This window comes from Mesoplodon densirostris, chromosome 18 (assembly GCF_025265405.1).
Source record: "Mesoplodon densirostris isolate mMesDen1 chromosome 18, mMesDen1 primary haplotype, whole genome shotgun sequence".
Classification (NCBI taxonomy): Eukaryota; Metazoa; Chordata; class Mammalia; order Artiodactyla; family Ziphiidae; genus Mesoplodon; species Mesoplodon densirostris.
In genome coordinates, this window is record NC_082678.1 from 51,164,738 (window position 1) to 51,185,906 (window position 21,169).

The 21,169-nt window shown below is 38.6% G+C and overlaps 1 protein-coding gene across 2 annotated transcripts in view; it reads right to left on the bottom strand.

Moving 5' to 3' along the window:
• The window catches only part of NLK (nemo like kinase), a 147,701-nt gene that overhangs the window by 16,060 nt on the left and 110,472 nt on the right, over nucleotides 1-21,169 (bottom strand). For both annotated transcript variants that reach the window (XR_009530416.1, XM_060082243.1), the window contains exons 4-6: nucleotides 9,863-9,969; nucleotides 8,276-8,361; nucleotides 3,013-3,222 (exon numbers count right to left, since the gene is read on the bottom strand). Coding sequence is in view for 1 of the 2 variants with exons in the window: in XM_060082243.1 (XP_059938226.1) it covers nucleotides 3,013-3,222; nucleotides 8,276-8,361; nucleotides 9,863-9,969 (403 nt within the window). In the remaining variant the exon portion in view is untranslated. The remainder of the gene's footprint in view (nucleotides 1-3,012; nucleotides 3,223-8,275; nucleotides 8,362-9,862; nucleotides 9,970-21,169) is intronic.

The window sequence follows — 21,169 nt, forward strand, 5'->3', positions numbered from 1 at the left end:
TATGTTCACTTTCTGGCCTTTTTAAAAAAAAAAAAAAAAAAAAAAACCAAACAGATAAATGTTTATTAGGAATCCGTAAGATACAAATAGAGAAAACAGTTTTGGCAAGCGTGGCATTCTAAGGCTATAGTAATTTAGGGTCTGCATCTGCCTGCCCTGTGTCTTGATACCGCAGCCTCTATGATCCTGGTAGAAACGAGCTCTCTCGGTGATGGCTAATGACTGTTCTGTTCAAACAGCTAATCAATGGATTCTGATGCTTCAAACGGATTCAGGCTCATCGAGGAGCTAATCCAAACCAGGCAGCTGTGATTTAGTAAATACTCAGAACATTCACACCTGAAATAAAAGCTAAGTTTGGGCCAGTGCAGACCCTTTACATTCTAGTTATGCTAGAAATCTCTTACACTGGTGAAAAACCGTGTGATTTAGAAAACTATGACACCGCATAAGGCCACACCTAATTAGCTGTGCACAATAAAGGAGACCAATAAAAATGGTCTTCTCACAAACAAGTCTTTGTAGGTAGCAAACTACCTTAACAATTTTCTTTAGTGCTATGATTGTTCTAATTTCATAACCCAATTAGCAATAACATTTCATTCTAATTCCTCCAGGATGGAAAATTCTTATCCAGCGAATACTTATTTTCCTGGTTCTGGGGTTGCCAAATACAAAGCACTATTTTCTGCACTTAACTAAGCTATGGGGTAGCCATCAGTATCACTGCCCTCCAGGATAATAGAGATTCTCAAGTAGCTTGTTTTGCACAGAATAAAAGATCTCTATATAAAAGCTCTTTGGGAAAAGTGTGTTGGCGATACTTTTGGACCTCTAACAACTACACTAAAGGCCGAAGGAAATGACTGGCTCATGAAAACAAATGGAAGTATTGAGAAAGTTGTCTAAAATGGGTCAGACCTATGGATGAGAAACATTTTTATGAAGTCTGCTGGTACTACAGGACATAGGGTATTTATTTCTCGAAGATAAAGGAGAAAATGCTACAGAAAATATCTACTTCCATTTAGAAGTTAGACTCTTTTTTTCATTTTAGATCTTGATTTCTCACTCCAAAATACACTGATGACTGATAGATGTGAAGGAGACTTCAGTGGCTACATCACACTGGCAAACTCAAGACCTATGTTATCTCTCTAGAAAATGAGATATTTGAATTCCATTCCAGTTGCTTCACACTTTCCTTTGTACATTCTTTTCAGCAGCAACCCAAGATCCTTGTTCAATATACAGTATTTGAACAACATCTTAATTTTTACTTAAGCTTTTCTGTAATGGCAGCTTATGTCCAGATATGACATATCATCTTACAGGTAAGTCTGTTAAACTCTACCTTCTAAAGAAATTGAACAGTAAAGTGAATATTATCAATAGTATCCAACATTAGATTATATATGATAATTTTTTATCACCAGGATCAATTTTAAAACATGTAAACTTAAACAAGAAGACTGAACATATAGCAGAGAAATAGATTTAGATGTTGATCAGAGCATATATAGTTTCTAATGTATCAGTTAACAATTCTTGGTAGATAGAGCATAAAGGAAATGATTTCATTTTTGGTCAAGTGCATGAATTATTTGCGAAGATACACAATAGTTAGGTTGATCTTTTAAAACGTGATCAATCAAATCTTAACACTCCCTTGCTCAAAACCCTTGCTCAAAAACAGAGAGCTTTCCATCACACTTGGACAGAATAAAATCCAAAGTCCTTATCAGGTCTCCATGGTCAGGCTCCTTCTCTCTGACCTCATCTCTTACATACTCTTCCTTTAATCAAGCCATCCCTCCAACACCCACACTTGCTCCTGCCTCATAGGGCTTTGTTATGCTGGTTGTCCCTTTTGTCCCAGGTATGCTCCTGGCCTCACCTCGGTCCAGGCACCTTCTGGTTGTCCCTTTCCCTGGAATACTTCTTCCCGGTATCTTGCTGCCTCATTTCACTTGGGTCACTCCTCAAATGTTATCCCTTCCAAGAGGCCTTCAGCACTGCACTGCTCCATCATCATTCTCTATCCCTAACCTGGTTTAATTGTTTTCTTCATAGAATGTATCATTACTTGGGATTATATTTATTGGTATACTTATTTTCTATCTCATGTGAAAGTTTCACAAAGCTTTGTCTTATTTATGGCTGTATCCCTCACACCCTGGCATACCACCACCACCACCATCATAACTGCTAACATTTACTAAGTGCTTACTAGACCCCAGGCCTTACTTTCAGCTTTACTACTTCATTTAATCTGCACAACAATCCTCAGGAACAGTTTAACTTGCCCAAGACTTGACAGAGAGCAAATGGCAGAGCTAGGATTTGAACCCACCACTTTGATTCTACGGCCTGACTCATCATTGTTACGTTATTCTCACGCAAACAATATTGTTAAAATTTATGAATAAAAAATACTTAGGAATTACCCCAAAGAAAATATGGGTAGTGATGAATTAGCTATAAAGACAGACAGTTAAAGTATAATATCAGGAACGGTTTCCTAAAGCTACAGTTTAATCAGCTCCTGATGTTCTCTGCCACATTTAAATATTTTAGCTCAATAAAGGTTAGAAAGGGTTTCTAAATGTTCATATTTAAAGAAGTCAACACTTAAAATTTATATTCTAAGCACAAAGTGTAAGTACATTAAGTCACCAAATACATTTTCATGTCAGATCCACTCAGTTAGAAAGAACAGAGGCCCTCTAACCACTGAAGATTACACCTGTGCAAACTGTTACATCGGAGTCTGCTGCCATGCATCAATGCGTGTAATAAAGTCAACATTCCCTCTAATAGGCTCGTAAGTTGCAAAATCAATATCTCTGTCATCTTCAACTTCATAACTTTCTGAATTTTAAGTGAACTTGAATTTGTTAAAAGCAATTTAGACAGTACAATGAATAAGCCCAAGACATGTGTGCAAGATGGCTTTTCCTTTAAATCTGTAACAGAATTGAAAAGCTCCTAAAGCCTAAAGTGAAATCATACCTGCTGAATGGGACTCTGTGCCTGAAACAGTATTCTTCGTCCTAGTAGTTCTGCAAAGATACATCCGACAGACCAGATGTCAATAGCATTGCTGTAATGACGGCTGCCCATCAGGATTTCCGGAGCCCGATAATACTGAGTAACAACTTCCTGAGTCATGTGACGGGATTCATCTAATTCTTCCACTCTGGCCAATCCAAAATCACAAATCTAAATAGAAAAGATTATCAAAATAGTGTCAAACAAATATATTTACAAGTGAAAAGGTAAAACAAAATAACAAAAAACTAAAATCTTGATAGACCTCTGAACTTTGAAAAGTTTTCAATGATATAGGCAGAGTATATTTGTGTCAATATAATTTGATCTTATTTGGATGAAAGGGAAGAAAAGTCTCAAACTTCCATATTTCTATATAAAATGATGTATTATAAAGATATGCTTTTCACTTTTCATTTGTTTTCAACTGTAACTAACTAAACAAACAAAAAGCAGCTGAATGCATACTTCTAGGTTTAATGAACAAATCAAGCTAATTTATTTTCAAGGCTGGCTTATGGAGGAAGAAATTACAAGGAAAATCTTAAAGACCTCCTGAGCTAACTATGTTCACTATCTTTTGTTTGTTTGTTTGTTTTTGGCCACACCACATGGCTTGCAGGATCTTGGCTCCCCCGACCAGAGGTGGAACCTGGGGCCCTGGCAGTAGCGCCAAGTCCTAACCACTAGACTGGAGGAAATTCCCATATGTTCACTATCTCAATGGAATATATATAGTAAAATTTCTTTAAAGCTATGGGTTTCAAATGGAGTCCTGCTGAATCCAGTTCTGAGGAGATACTTCAGGAGTTCTGTAAACATTTTACCTAAATTTCACATGTATCTATTTAATTTTTTTTTTTTTTTTTTTGCGGTATGCGGGCCTCTCACTGTTGTGGCCTCTCCCGTTGCGGAGCACAGGCTCCGGACGCGCAGGCTCAGTGGCCATGGCTCACGGGCCCAGCCGCTCCACGGCATGTGGGATCTTCCCGGATCGGGGCACGAACCCGTATCCCCTGCATCGGCAGGCGGACTCTCAACCACTGCGCCACCAGGGAAGCCCCTCACATGTATCTATTTAAAATACACACTCAAATGTGTGAATATGTCAAAGTGTAGCACACTGTAGAATACCAATGCTAACAGGTTCCTTCATTTCTTCACACCATAAACATTTAATTAATTGAGTGCCTGTTATATTTTAGACAGTATGCTAGAACTTGGAGACATAATGGTAAATGAGAAAGACTGGTTAATTTACATGCAGACCTAGGAATAAATCTTTTCTTGCTCTTTCTGTTTAAGTGAAAAGTATTTGGAGGTTGCAAGGTGAGCTGTCAGTAAATAGCAGCAGTGCCACCACCAGCAACTTCTGCTTATTTTCAGCAATTACGATTTTCTTGATACTGGGCAACCAAAACAAAAACTGGGAGCACTGAGGATGAGATAAGAGAGGAATGACCATCTAAGTTCCAGCGTTGTCACTGATGAACTCTGAGTCAGTGTTTGTTTGTTTGTTTTTTTTTTTTTGTGGTACGCGGGCTTCTCACTGCTGTGGCCTCTCCCGTTGCGGAGCACAGGCTCCGGATGCGCAGGCTCAGCGGCCATGGCGCATGGACCCAGCCGCTCCGCGGCATGTGGGATCTTCCCAAACCGGGGCACGAACCCGTGTCCCCTGCATCGGCAGGCGGACTCTCAACCACTGCGCCACCAGGGAAGCCCCTGAGTCAGTGTTATAAGGGACAAAATAACACTTTTTATCTGTCTTCTAAGTTGAGGTCCCAGCATAATATTTCATTTGAAAAAAGGGTCTGGAGGCTTAAAAAAACTTGAAAACCACTGCTTTAAAGAAAACAAATTTTACCCCTAATTTTTGGTAATCCTCTCTTTTTATCTTGAATTGTGCTATATCTGGTCACATCAAATGAATTCATGTTTGTAGGTGGGGATGAAGAAGTATAAAGCCAACATCTTTAAAACTTAAAAATGAAAGTAAATTTCCAGACCACACAGAAAAAACTATACCAAAAAGGAAAAAAGGCATATGTTGTTTATCAAATCCTCCCAAAGGCCAGTGTTCAAATAACACATAATCTTTAAACGCTCTATTACTTGGCAAAAAAATTTTAGGATATCTTTTAAAACAAAACTAAAGGAAAGGACTGAAATCCACTTTACTTTTCTTGTATTTATACTAAAAAGAAAAAAAAAAAACAACCAACCACCTACCCAGCAGAAAATGTTTTCTCTTATAAAACAGATCTGGAATCATTTTTGGCAATTTATCTGGAAGACAGGCTAAATTCAAAGTAAGAAGCTTATATGGTCAGATAACCAAAAAGATATTCGATTTCCAGCAAAATTATCTGTTTTGTGCCTAATAGTAAACAAAATATATTCACAATCTGAAAGGACGTTAATTTTTAAACAATGTTTTATCATAATTATTTTCTATGCATTTTTACGTTTGAGAAGCGAGAATTACCATCAACAGACTGGCACTCTACTCTGGTTTTTAAAAGTAGGCTGCTAAGACAAGTTAAAGAAACAGAGCAAAATTTCAATTTGTTCTGATCTGTATGTTGTTTATTCATAAATGACATTTTCTTTTAGTTATTCATGTAGCCAGAGGTTACACCACCATAACGATTTGGAAAATGGACCGCAAGCAGTTAATGGCATCAAGCATGACAGATTCTACACAAAAGCTTTGTGAAGTTCTCCAACCAGAAACTGAAATAAGAAGAAACTGGCTTAAATCGTCATAAAGTGATTTGGTATGAATAGGACAAAGGATTCCTGACTATAAGGTTTTTTTGTTAAGGACCAGGATTTATTTATTTATTTATTTTAAAAATCTTTTTATTTATTTATTTATTTTTGGCTGTGTTGGGTCTTCATTGCTGTGCACGGGCTTTCTCTAGCTGCGGAGAGTGGGGGCTACTCTTCATTGCAGTGCGCAGGCTTCTCATTGTGGTGGCTTCTCTTGTTGTGGAGCACGGGCTCTAGGCGCACGGGCTTCAGTAGTTGCAGCGTGCAGGCTCAGTAGTTGTGGCTCGCGGGCTCTAGAGCACAGGCTCAATAGTTGTGGTACACGGGCTTAGTTGCTCCACGGCATGTGGGATCTTCCTGGACCAGGGCTCAAACCCGTGTCCCCTGCATTGGCAGGCAGATTCTTAACCACTGCGCCACCAGGGAAGTCCCTGACTATAACGTTCTTAATGTTTTTTTTTTTTTAAGAATTAAAATAGGTTATGGGGATAGGTTACAGCTCTTTTTATTTTTTTTATTTTTATTTTAAAATATTTATTTATTTGGCTGCGCCCGGTCTTAGTTGCCACACGCGGGATCTAGTTCCCTGACCAGGGATTGAACCGGGCCCCCTGCACTGGGGGCGTGGAGTCTTAACCACTGGACCACTAGGGAAGTCGCTACAGCTCTTTTTAAAAAGTGAAAAGGTGGCAGGGGAATGAACTCAATGACCTATAGAAGGAATATTTACTTTAGTGGTTTTTGGGACAATTAATTTTCTGTGGAAACAAAAGAATGAACTACAATATTAGTTGTTTTCAGGGAAGATATGAAAAATAGGTGTTTTAAATCTTCCTAGAGTTAAAACAGGAACAGACTTCTTCAAGGATAGAGTGAAGGGAAATTTTTTATTCAAAAGCAGTATAACACATCAGCTTTTGAAGAAAATTGGCCCACAGTTTAAAGAAGGCATTTAAGATAAAACTGAAATTCATTTATATACTTGGTTTTAAGGTTTAGTTTAACTGCCAACAAGCTAAGTACTAATGACAGTCTTGATTATGTTTAAAATAAGACAACATTTATAAACAGTTCTTTTCTTTTTCAAATATATCAGTTGAAATGTTAAGAATATTTACTGTGGGGCTTCCCTGGTGGCGCAGTGGTTGAGAGTCCGCCTGCCGATGCAGGGGACACGGGTTTGTGCCCCGGTCCGGGAAGTTCCCACATGCCGCGGAGCGGCTGGGCCCGTGAGCCATGGCCGCTGAGCCTGCGCGTCCGGAGCCTGTGCTCCGCAACGGGAGTGGCCACAACAGTGAGAGGACCATGTACCGCAGAAAAAAAAAAAAGAATATTTACTGTGGACTGAAGCACCATATAATACTTTAGCCACTCATAAAATAAGAGGAGTTTTAATTTGCTTACACAGAGATGACTCAGCTCTAGGAAGGCCCTTATCTCTAATTTCTATGATAGGGAAAAATATGGTGGGCCCCTCACTATTTAGGAGTTCTGCTAATACACATCTCTATTAGGGGTAGGGTGTATGTACACATGTGGATTTTGCTATTCGTGAACCACTCTAACAAAAGACAATGGGGTAGGGATGGTACTGGGGTAAGAATAAAAAACTGAAATTGACACCTTGAGATTTGCGGGCCGCTAAACATAATAAATCCTGTAATCAATACCCCTTCAGAGGGATAACTGAGAATTGGTTACTGTATACCGTGGAAATACATTTGAACCTTTCCTGGCTTAGTATTTTCAGTTTTAAATGTTTCTATTTCCCTACTTTGCTGCCTCAGTCAAACAGCATATAAAAATGTTAGCTGGGCCTCCCTGGTGGCGCAAGTGGTTGAGAGTCCGCCTGCCGATGCAGGGGATATGGGTTCGTGCCCCGGTCTGGGAGGATCCCATATGCCGCGGAGCGGCTGGGCCCGTGAGCCATGGCCGCTGAGCCTGCGCGTCCGGAGCCTGCGCGTCCGGAGCCTGTGCTCCGCAACGGGGGAGGCCACAACAGTGAGAGGCCCGCATACCGCAAAAAAAAAAAAAAAAAAAAAAAAAAAAAAATGTTAGCTGTGCAAAAACATAGTCTTCTTAAAAGCCACACTTGATTCTTACGTAAGTAGAAGCTTACTGGTCTTCCAATCTTTCTTCTGATATACACTTCCTTTATAATGGAACAATCTGAAAAGAAATCACCTTCTCTATTCTTATTTCTAGTCACACTGAAATTCCAATTCCAATGTTTCCAAAACATGTGCAAAATATCACAAAGAAACCATGAGCCAAGACTACAAATTAGTTACTATGTCCATGACTAGTGATATTGCTAGAGAACACTGGGTTCTTTAAATTTTGGTAAAGTGATGAAAATAAATTTAACCATTTCTTTCACAAAAACATGTTCTTTAAACATGCCTTGATGTTCCAATTTTTTCTTACATGTTTAAATAAACTGAAAAGCTACCTTTAGAACACAGTTGCTGTTCACAAGGAGATTCCCTGGCTTAATGTCTCGATGTAAAATGCCAGCTGAATGGAGATATTTCAAACCTGAAACAATAAACAGATTTAACTGAAGATACTTAATTCTTTTTACTCAACCAATGATTTGGGGAAAACCATAGAAACAAGAGTACAGGATTTTAAATTGTTCTCTAAATAACTGCATAATGAACATTATTAAAAGCTTGACTTAGTCCTACCTCAAAAAACTATAGTTTTGCTACAGTAAAATAAAATGTCATCAAAGGTTTGCACAGTCTAGAGATAATGTCTATAATTCGAAAGATTATCGAGGTTTAAGTATATAGACAGGCATTCCAAGCACTGGAGTTAAGGCTGACCAGACCAATAGCCTTGAATTGTTCACAAGTGTGGCTACTGGAGCTCTGCTATTGATACTCTCAACCTGTGATTGTGAGCTGCTCCCACAAAATAGTTCCCATCGACCAGCAGGGAGCCTTTCCCAGGACAGATCTTCACTGATGAGACAAAATTCAGAAACTTGCCCAGGTTTGTTGGTAGTATTCTCCACCACTAAGAATCAAGAGGGTAATTAATTACTTTAAAAATATTTTTGACATCTTGAAAGACTGTAGGCTTTAGCACTGCGAAAGATCACAGCTTCAAGGCTGAGCCTTCTGAATAAAATATAGCAAATCCCATTTTTTTTTACAAGTGTGAAAAAAAGATCCAATATCCAATATCTCCCCTCTACCCCCACCCCACCCCCATCTCCAAATATCAACAAATCTATAGAAGGGGAACTTTCTAGCTTTAACACTGTGTATGTGCTTTAATTCTTTTGGCAGATGCTTGTCAATTTTTATAAAGAATGTCTTAATTCTTTGAATCCCGTGGGAAAAAAAAAGTACTTTACTAGGTAAGAAAACTGTTTCAGCTTTAAACAACTCTCCATTTGTAATGGCAAAATTCTGAGGGACACACCTGATGGCCAGAGGACGCTCCAACAATGTCAGCCCATATCACTTTTCTGTCAAGTCAGTGCTCTTTAATGAGCCAGCCTACAGAATTAGTTAGCTGGCTGTTTCTATCAGTCTCCTCCATGCTTGAAGAGTCATTTTGCTTTTCTAGAGTTGAACTCAGGCATGCCTGCCAACACTCAGGCCAGGCCCACCTACTGCTGGCTTGAAGAATGTATGTTATCCATAGGGAACACAGTTCCTTTTCAATTTAGTCATCTGATGCCAGCCACACACTCCTACTAAAGGCTGTTTAGTGGAAACTCTGTGACAAAGCATTCTTGTTTGACAAACCATCTTGCTTATTTACCTCTCTATATTAACCCCCTCGATTACCTAATGAATTAGATAGGGCCTTCTCTTCCACCACTGAAAATAAGAACCACTTGGCTACCCTTAAAAGCCTCTTATTAAACGTCAAGTACAGAAATTATTAAATATACCTTGGTCAAAAGAAAGAAGTTGTTAGGGAAGAAGTAAGCCTTGGAAGGTCAGATTAGTTCAAATAAAAAGCAAAACATTTCATTTATACAGTGACACTACCTTTTTCTTCATAAAGAAAATCTTACCTCGCAAAATCTGATAAAGAAAAACTTTGACATGATCTGAGCTGAGTGGTTGAGGAGAGACGATAATTTTATGTAGGTCACTCTGCATCAATTCTGTGACAACATATCTTGAGGTTTCAAGTTAAGGAGAGTTCCGAGAATTCAGCCCCCAATCCCTGCAAAGTAGGTACCAGGTCTAAATAACTTCTGTTCTTAAGGCTGGAAAAAGCTTAGGGAAAAAAAGCTTCTAGACAGCATTGAAGAGGTGACAATTCCAGCCCTCACAAGATAAAACACTGCCAAAACTAAAGAATTTAAAAAAGTTAGCAGAAGTAAACAACCAAGTGACTTCACTATAATTAGCATTATAAAAGAGAAAACTAAGGGTAAATATTTTCAACGACAGCTGGGCCAGGAAGAGTGTGAAGACCAGTCTGAGGGTCTATTCAGACGTGTTACTGGAGTGTCCTTTGAACCCCAAGAGAGGGTTGCTGGTCTCACCCTAGGCCACCATGGCACCAATGGAACAGATGACAACCTACCTATTAACTGTGGCTTAAGTTGCTCTATAAAGCATGGTACTCCTAAAAATATGCAAAATGGTTAGTTCAAGTCCAAATCTCTCTACAATCTTCACAACTGAATTCTTTTATTATTTAACTTTTTATACATTTATACTTCCCTTACTAAATTTTAAGCTTCCCATGCTTTGCACTCTGTTATACCCTCAGGGTTTTGCTCAATCAACATAAGGCAGATGATCAAAGGCTGGGGCGCAGGGAGCAATGGAGATGGGAATTCAGGACTCTTGTGAAGGCATCACCTTTTGCTTCATCTAGAAAAGGAAAGATTCATGTCTTACTCTGCCTGCAGTTAAGAACTCCTTAAAAGTCTGGGTGAGCTTTATGATTTAAATAATATAAGTTTCCTTAAGACAAGGGGAGACGGCCTTTGACTTTAGGAGGCTCCTACCAGGATTCAAATTCTTTTGACATCTTGTAAAAGTCAGTTTCACATTCTGAGTAAAACAGTAAGGCTTCCCTGGCCCTGTGTACCTGAAAGCAGGGAAAGGCAAGACAAAAAATGTCAGTTGTTTTGCTTTCTTACATAGTTCCTCAGATCCTAAAATTCTTCTTCCAGAACGATATTATGGAGGCTGTAGTCTTAGGGTGCTTACCATTAGCTGTAAATGAACTAAGAGGCCCTGGGGCTCTTGTTTTAGCATTTACATGCTTGTTTTAAGGGTAAATGCTGGGCTTATAAAAATAAAGACGAGAAGGAATCTGCCTTCAAAACTTAAATTTTCAAAAAAGTGATGTTAGGCTTTGTATCTTACCCTTATGAGCTTTAAAAAGTCTCTTGTAGTAAGTGATTATTATTTGGGGAGAAGGATTTAAAAACATTTCTAATTTAATGTTTTAGCAAAAACAGGTAGGAAAAGGGACAACTTGGGAGTAAGGAGAATAACTGATAACACTCGACACACCATAGTTGGAAACGCCCTCCTCCTTGAGACATTTTCTTCAACTGGCTAGCAGGACACCCAACTGTTGACTTTCCTTCTCCCTCTCTGGTTCTTTCTTCTCAGTCCTCCTTTGTCGGTGCTCTTTCCCAAGCACTTAATGTTGAAATGCCCCAGGGCTTAGTCCTCTTCTCTCTCTCTTTTTTTGGTCATGCAGCATGGCTTTTGGGATCTTAGTTCCCCAACCAGGGACTGAACCTGGGCCCTTGGCAGTGAAAGCACAGAGTTCTAACTACTGGACTGCCAGGGAAGTCCCTGGTGCTCTTCTCTTTCGATACTCACTCTCTAGGGTAATGGGATCCAGTCCTATGACTGACGGACTTTCTTTCTTTCTTTCTTTCTTATTTATTTCTTATTTATTTATTTATTTATTTATTTATTTTTTGCGGTATGCAGGCCTCTCACTGTTGCGGCCTCTCCCACTGCGGAGCACAGGCTCCGGACGCACAGGCTCAGCGGCCACGGCTCACGGGCCCAGCCGCTCCGCGGCATGTGGGATCTTCCCAGACCGGGGCACGAACCCACATCCCCTGCATCGGCAGGCAGATTCTCAACCACTACGCCACCAGGGAAGCCTCCATGACTTTAAATAACATCCATGCTGATGACTCCCAACTTGGTACCTCTAGTTAATCTTCTTTCCTTAAGTCCAGCCTTGTCTATCAAACTGTCTACTCATCATCTCCACGAGATGTCTAATTGACAGCTCAAACTAACATGTCCAAGATGTATTCTCTATCTTTTCCCCACCACACACTTTCTAGGTGCAGGCTTTCCCACAGCAAACCTATTTTTCCAGCAGGTTGGTCACACCACAAACCACAGACCTTGGAGTCAACCTTGATCCCTCTCTCACTCTGTCTCCAATCCTATTGGTTCTTTCAAAACTTAGCCACAGAATTAGACCACTTCTTATCATGTCCACTATTACCAGCCTGGCCCAAGACCCCTAGATTTCTAAAACAAAGTAGCCAGAATACATTTCTCACTGTTATATTTTATCTGTATATTGAGTCACTTTATTATATAGAAAATGCAATTTTAAGGTATTTATACTCTTAGGTTTAACTTTTATGTTAGGTTTTATTAACCAGGCTCTTTCCAAAGAAATTAGTGAGGAAATGGGATTTGGCATGTAGAATTCTTAATAGTTAAAAAATCTTTTTCTTATAAAAATTTCCTAACACACAGAAAACTTGGAAGAATTAAACAGTGATCACCATATATATGCCTACCACGTAGATTTACACTTAACGTTTTGTCATATTTGCTTCAGTGCACATTTATCCATGGCCCTTTCCATTCACCAATTCATCTTATTTTTTAGATGCACTTCACATAATCATGCTTTAGAACGAAAGCCAGATTATGTCACTTTCCTGCAAAACCTTCCCATTTCATATAGAGGAAAAGTCAAAGTCCTTAAAATGTCCTTGCAGGGCCATAAATGATCTGACTTTCCTCCTTCTCTAACCTCCTGTCACTTTCCTCTTTGCTGTTCTCTGAAAATGCTAGACACACACTAACCTTAGGCCTTTCCTTCTTCTCTGCCTGGACTGTGCTTCCCCAGACATCTACTTGGCTAACTCTTTCACCTCCTTTGTATCTTTGCTTCAATTTTATCTTTCGATTGAGGCCAACTCTGACTACTCTAATAATGTGTCCTGCACTCCTCGTCCAATTGCTACCCTCTCGCACAGCCCTACCTTTTCTTTTTTCCTTTAGTACTTATCCTATATAATTTACTTATTACATCTATTGTTTGTCTCTCCAATCCTTCTCCATGAGGGCAAGGGTTTTTTCTCTGTATTGTTCACAAGTCTATCCAAAAGTCTCAGAAGAAACAATGCCTACATATAGTAAGTCCCCTGTAAATATCTGTTGAATGAATGAATATATATTGAGCACCTACTAGGTATTAGCCACTCCATTAAGTATTTTAAATATATCATCTCATCTAATTTCCATGGCAGTCCTACAAGATAGGTAGTGGTATCCCCAATTACAGATGAGAAAATTGAGGCTAACAGAAGGCAAGTAACCTGCCTAAGGTTACATAATAGTGAAACTGACTATGTTTAAATTGTTTCAATGGACCTACACAATTTAGGATTTTACCTTCTTTTCTTTTGAGTTATATTTTTTAAAACTCTAATAAAATATACTAAATGTTGAGTGTTCTTTATAGAAGAATTTCAGCTAATAAATACAGAAGTAATGATACATTAGGGGAAAAAAAAATCACTGTTTTGCAACCTCTATGACACCATGGATCTAAGGTACCAATTATCAATGGTTGCTAAAACCACTTGAAAGGAATGAGACCCACATCAACTCAATCCACCACTCAATCTTAGCAGCACTTATTGTGGGACAAGATATTATGTCCCTGTGATATACACACCACTGCCTAGAAAATATTCATATCTTAAAAAACAATATAATCAATCTTCTAGTTCTAATTATCAGTTTACTAGAAATATGGGAAATAAAAAGACATCATGAGGAAGCAATCAGCTAAACACACAATGTGGATCATTCTCCAGGAAAAATACCTCCAAAAAATCAATGAGAAAGAAAGAAAGAAAGAAAGGGAGGGAGGGAGAAAGAAAGAGAGAGAGAAAGGAAGGCAGGAAGGAAGGAAGGAAGGAAGAGAGAAAGAGAAAGAGAAAGAGAAAGAAAGGAAGGGGGGCGTTGTGAGGGGAAGGGAAGGGAGGAATGTTTGGGATAAAAAGTCTCAAGAAATATAATAACCAAATGCAATGTATATTTGTTTAGATCTTGATTCAAACAAACCTGATTAAAAAAAGAGACCTTTGAGGCAATCAGGGAATTAGCTAATTTTATTAGGTTATGATGGTTATGTTAAGGCCCTTACCAGTTAGAAATGCATATTTAAGTATTTTTAGGTGAAATAATGTGATAGTTGGGATCTACTTTAAAATAAGACAGCTCTCCTTTCCCCCTCCTCTCAATAAAAAGGAAACGAGACTGGCAAAATGGTTAGTAATTGCTGAAGCTGGGTATTGTGTACATGATAGATATTATACTATTGTCTCTCCTTCTGTGTATTTTAAAAAATTTTCCAAAATAGTTAAAAAAAATTCATCACAGAACTAGGGAAATACAAAGAAGCCAAAGAGTATAAAAACTACATAGAATCCTACCTCTTTGAATTAACCTATAATATCTTCATGTAAAAGCTGTGTATGCATACCTATATGTATACTTAAAACTGGGATTATAGTATACACATGGCTTTGTTGCCTGTTTTCTTGCAGAATTTTTATTACTGTAGAGGGTTCTAATGTATGGATATATTTATAATTCATTTAACCAATCTGTCATTGTTGAATATCCAAGTTATTTCTAATTTTTAAAACTATTTTTAAATAGCCAGGAGATAAATATCCCACATATATAGCTTTATGTGAATCTGATTATTTCCTAGTGATATATTCCTTGTAGTGGAATTATCGTGACAAAGTAGATCATATTATACACACACACACACATATATATTTTTTAACTTAAAATATCTTGTGAATATCTTTCCATGGTATACAATTCTTTTATATCATTTAAAGTGCTTAAATAGGGACTTCCCTGGTGGCGCAGTGGTTAAGAATCTGCCTGCCAATGCAGGGGACACAGGTTCGAGCCCTGGTCCGGGAAGATCCCACATGCCACGGAGCAACTAAGCCTGTGTGCCACAACTACTGAGCCTGTGCTCTAGAGCCCGCGAGCCCCAACTACTGAAGCCCGCGTGCCTAGAGCCCGTGCTCCGCAACAAGAGAAGCCACCGCAATGAGAAGCCCGCGCACCGCAAGGAAGAGTAGCCCCCGCTCGCTGCAACTAGAGAAAGCCTGTACGCAGCAATGAAGACCCAACGCAGCACCCCCCCCAACAAAAAGTGCTTAAATAGTATTCCAATTTATGTAATGTCATGACTTAAGCAATCTCCTATCAATTGGCCTTTAGGTTATTACTGTTTTGACTGTAATGTAGCTTTGTGTGTGTGTGTGGTGGGGGGGGCGGCGGCAGCACAGAGCTTTAATTTTGTTTCACGAAGGATCCTCAATTACGATCCTCTCGGGTTAATCCATTTCTCTATAGAGAAGAGCCCTCCAAACTTTTGTCTTGGAGGGCACAGGCCAGGTTGCCAGTGTTCTGTATAAGTGGGGGATGGGGCCAAAGACACCACAGCTCCACTCATGCTGTCTCCAGGGAATAAAGCATTATATGGTCTCCTGCGGAATAGGAGACGATCTGAACATTTGAACATCTTACTACTTCTTACACGGGCTTGCAACCAATTCTGTGTTTAGGCCTACCTGCATCCCTACTTTCTGAGATACTTGATGCCTCCAAACCCTGAGCTGCTCTGATGTTCTGAGCAAGAACTAACTTGTTTCTGGGTTCTCATTACTGCCAGCAGAGGTTTCTGCCTCTTCTAGTTTGAGTTCCTAACCCTTTACTGACATTTTAGGGGGGGCTGCAGGAAGAATTGGCAGTAAAGATCTGTGTTCTATCAACTGTGTTTTCAGATTGAAAACTGTTTACATGTTTATTGGCCATATATATGTGTGAGTATGAGAGAGGGAAAAAGAGAGGAAGAGTGAGAGAGAGACTTGTTTCTTTTCTTTACTCAATTTTCTACTGGGGTGATAATTTATTTGTAAAAGTGCCTTACATATTAAGGATATTAACCCTCTTGTATATACTAAAAATTTTTCCCACTAGGAAATCTTAATCATAGGATAGAGACAGGAAAAAACTTCTATTTGCACCATTAAGCCTTAATCAGAAGTGCTAATATTCCTGAGTTGGTTCCAGAAATCTCAAGGGACGAAAACAAAGGAACATTACACAGGAAAAAAACCAAGACAGAACAACAGAAAACCAGAAAAACTTCACAACTGCTATCCCTGTATTAAGTACTATCAACTTGCAGTTTTACTCAGGGAAAAAAAATTCCTAATGAGAGTACTCATCTGTATGGGATGTCAGCCATGTCTTCTGAGTTTATTGACAATTTTTTCTTCCTGACAGGATTGAAAAGTTCTTGCATGGAAGTGAAGAGCAGGTTATATTATATTCTATTCTGCCTCACATATCTATAAAATAGGCAGCCAAGTTGCGATTCCAGAATCTTTACTGTTACTGGTGACAGTTGGTATGCATGCAAACAGCAGAGAGAAAACATCTTAATTTTCAAGTTATCAGGTTGAATTCTCAGTGCTGGCACCTGAAAAATCTTGCTTTGACTTATAAAAGGAACAAATTGATACAAAAGCCAAAAACAGAGAATAAGTATGAAATAATGTCATATGCTTTCTTCTAACAGTGACTACATTTTCAAAGAAAAGGGAAAAGCAAAACACTGTCTGGTTGGAATGGGTACTGTTCTAATCAGATATTTTATAAATAATTACTAATTTCAGAAAAAATTCTTACATTTCACTTAGCATTACGAAACCTATATTTCCAGATCAGGGTGTTGTTCACATCCTAGACCTGTTGGATTTGAACTGACAATGTTGGACCATTTTGACCAACAAAAATAGTAATTTCACATTGTTCAACCTAACACAGAGCAAAGTATTACCAGATATCAAAAAAATCCTGAAAAACAAGGCATTCAAAATGAATGATTTCAAGTGGTAAGTCAATTCTTCTATACTAAGAGCCCACACATACGTGCACAGTTTCTTACAAAATATAAACCAGCAGGTATTCCCTCTGTTAAATGCAAATAACTAGATTACTATGTTACTGTCCTCAGGATCTGTGAATTTAAAAAACCTTTCATTCAACCTCCTGTTACAATATTTAAGAAAGAAGAGTTTAGAAGAGTGTTACTTTCATATCTCTGCTTCTTGAGAAGATGACATGCTTGGTTAAAAAAAAAATGAGGGTAGGTTAATAAACTCTTAATTTAACCAGAAAGTCCAGGGCAAAACCACATACAGTCCTGTCTACCTTGACCATTTTGTTTACCTTTGTGCAGAGATGCTTTCCCCTCCTCTAATATCTTTTAAACATAAAAGTCTGATAAAATTTAAATGTATGATTTTTACAAAGTGATTAAAACAGCCACTCTGCAGAGAGTAAGTTCTGTCAAGCTTTAGTTTAGCAAAGTAAATTCTTCAGGGTTGAAATGAATATTTTTCACCTCACGAATAAAGCATTTTTTTCTTCACAGAAAACAAGCCAACGACCAGGCCAACCTTAAAATATTTTATTTCTCTGGAAAACACAATTCCTGAATTTGGACATTTAACAATATAGCTGCAGAAATTTAGAAGCAACACACACAACTTCATGATAAGGTTTCTGCTTTGCTCTAGCAGAAATCCTCTGAAGTCTCAATCCCTAGCATAATGTCTCCCAGATGTCTCAACTAGTTGCCATGCCAACTAAAGCAGCTTAAATTAAATGAGGGCCTGAAAAGGCACCTGCATCACTCCAGGTCTGTTGCGCATTAAATAAAGCTCTCTTGACAGGGACTCAGAGGTGCCATTAACTTGAACAGCAGCTATCTGATTATTGTTTCTGAGTAATTTAATGAGGGTCTCCAAACAAGAAGAAGAACAGGGTGCGCTTTCCCTCTCCCGGTCCTTCTAAATGGGACAGCCTCTCCGACAGCCGGTGCACCCACTAGGTCAATGACTTTGCTGTGGCCTTTTAAGTTAGCATTGGGTAAAGGTAAAACACAGGACCAAAGTTAGGACTTTCAGGAGAATATCAGCAGATTAACCATTTTCCCTTATTAAAACTCATCATTAAAATTATGGTTGTAAAAAACACACTGTGCATGGTATGCCAACCTCAGAGCGATCTGAACAGCGCTGCTATAAAATAAATTGCTGCTGATTGCAGCAATTAGTTAAGTAGCTCCATGAAATATGGATTTCAAAATGTACTGATTTGCTTCAGAAAAACGAATGATGCAAATTAACAATTACAACCGCAAGGGTGGGGGCGGGGGGGATGGCAGCTCTTGATGCCTCAGGTGCCCAAGAGACACAAACGTTTCTGTGTTGTTTTAAAGAGTTAATTGTGTATGGTTTTTTGTTTTGGTAATACTGACATTTCAGAAGCTTCTTTATATATAACAGGGTAGAAAATAGTCCCTTTGCTGCTTTCTCAATTATTAGTCGATGGGGAATATCACTTAAGAGAAACACAAACTTCAGCTAGAGAGGTTATGTGATCTACCCAAGGTCGCATTCAGTCCCGACTCCTAGTCTAGCGCGCTCTCTACCCCACCAAGCTGCTTCCCATAGCAGCTTGCCTACTATTCCCACTTCTTAACCAAATGTCACCACAACATGCAGATTACTTTGAAATAAAGAATAGCTGAATTACTTTTAATTATGTGCTATGAGGAGAAGAAAAGGAAGCTAACTTTCTGTTGAAGCTACTTATGTGCCACTTTATATGTCATCTCATTTAATCCTCACCAACAATACCTAATTTGTAACTATTTCTACTAAGATATGAGCACATCGAGGCTGGGACAGGTTAAGCTGCTGACACAGAGCTCGGATTCAAACCCAGATTGTCATGAGTTCTAAGACTGACCCTTTCCATGAAATTCTGCCTCACTCTGTTTACTATCAAGAGAGAAAATGAAATCCGTAAGACTGACATTATTTGCATGTTGCAAAAACCAGGTTCCAAGCAAAAATCAGAAAATCAGTACTGCATTACATGATGTGGCTTTCAGAATCCCTCCCTTGCCGTGTGTCTTCAAATGGGAAGTCACTCTCTTCGTTCTTCAACAAATATTCTCAACAGCAGCACGTGCCAGACACCGTTCTAGACACTGGAAATTTGATGGTCTATAAGAATGTCACTGCTGTCACTGAGTTCATAGCCCACCAAGGGAGATGGACAATTAAACAAGCAATTACAACAGATTCACTCAAAGATCACAACAGTGTTATGGCTGTTAATCTCATAAAGCCCCTTAGGCACTGCTTTGGGATTGAATACGCCAGATTTGCCATCACACAGCCAACAGGAGTAAGAGGAACAAAGTAGCACAACCAAGAAATATTCTTCTAAAAAGATAAATCTCTAAATTATTAGAATTGCTGAATTCCAATAACTAGAGATTTAAACCTTTAGTTAAATATGTGAGAAACCATCAAGATTTCTTCAGTTCCTACTGAACTTCTAATTAGATGCACATTCTAATTGGCAGTTTGCCTATATCTATAAAAACACATACATACTTTCCTTAGGTTTCCTAAAATGGTTCACCTTAAGACTTTTTTTAAAACACATGAGAAATAACAAAAATAAAAGCAACTAACACTTATTGAGCTTTCTCTATGTGCCAGGCACTTTCTAAGCACTTCCTACGAATTATCTCTCTGAGTTCTCACAGCACAAGTGGTAGGTTATTCTGGAGACTACTTGTTCTCTTTTTGAGTTTTAGTCTTTCCTTTTGGAAGGAACTGAATCCGAAGATGCCTGAAGTAACTGCCCAAATCCACACAAGTACTCTTATTAATTTCTTCTAGGATCTGTAGTCTTAGTTCTGTTACTAGTAGGCCACAACCTCAAATAAGCAGCAATCCCACCTTTTGCTGAAGGATGATCTCAGTTTGGTGAAGAATATTTTTGAGCCTACTATGTGCCACTTTTAACACAGGTCACCGCATTTAATCCTCATAACAACCTGGAACTACTCCCATGCAACAAATCTAGGCTGGGGGTGAAGGAATGTCAGGTGGACAGGCTAAATAATGATACTCCTTTGGCCAGCAACTGAAAAATAATACAAAGTTTCAAAAACAAAATCATAGAGGCAAGTTTTTCTACCTTATACTTTCTCTGCCTCTGTCTCTTTCTACCTCCTGAGTTACTTCCTTCAAGTCTTATTCTTTTCACCCTTTTTTCTTTTTAATTTATTTTTGGCCACTCTGTGTGGCATGTGGGATCTTAATTTCCCGACCAGGGGTCAAACCCACGCCCCCTGCATTGGAAGGGTGGAGTCTTAACCACTGGACTGCCAGGGAAGTCTTCTTCCACCCTTCTTAGTCAAATCACAAAGCTAAAATTGACAATTCAATAAACATTTTTCTGTACCTATGAATCATGTATGCTTACTTGCATAGCTTCATATTCCCTATTTTTTTTAACGGATAAGGAGAATTTTAAAAATTCACGTGTGCGCACGTCTGTGTACATATAAAGAAGTCCCAGCTAACTTTTTGTGTGTGGTGGGGTAGAGGGTTGGGCTAGTAGTCCTTGAGAAGAAAATGGGAAAAAAAGAAAAAAAAACTGAACTAGAAAAATCTCTGAACAAGAGATTGCTGGAAATATAGGACAGGCTTTGGTGGGAGATCTAAATTGAAAATATAAGTTTGTATATTATATTACATTAGATATGGTAAGAAATAAACAAGTCTCTACTAAATGAAATCTGCCACAGATGGGGTGTTAATTTTGCTTTTGGTTACGATCTTTTTTTTCTTGCACAAAGTTTTAATTTTTTTATTAAATTTTTTTCCCATTCTTTCCTTCTTTTATTAAAAAAAAATCTGGATTTTGAAATTATGGAAGCATGTCATTTATAACCATGAGTTATAAATTCAACCTTACTGATATGATGTTCTTTAGAATAATGCACATCAGTGTCAAGAGCTGAGTTGTTAGTGCATAGAGCCTAAATATAATATGCAGGACACCCTGCTAGACTCCCACAGGGGTTGCTGAGGAATAAAATGTGTTCATGGAGAACAGAGGTTGAAGCAGGAAAAAGCAAAAATAAGAAATCTTCTGAGGATCAA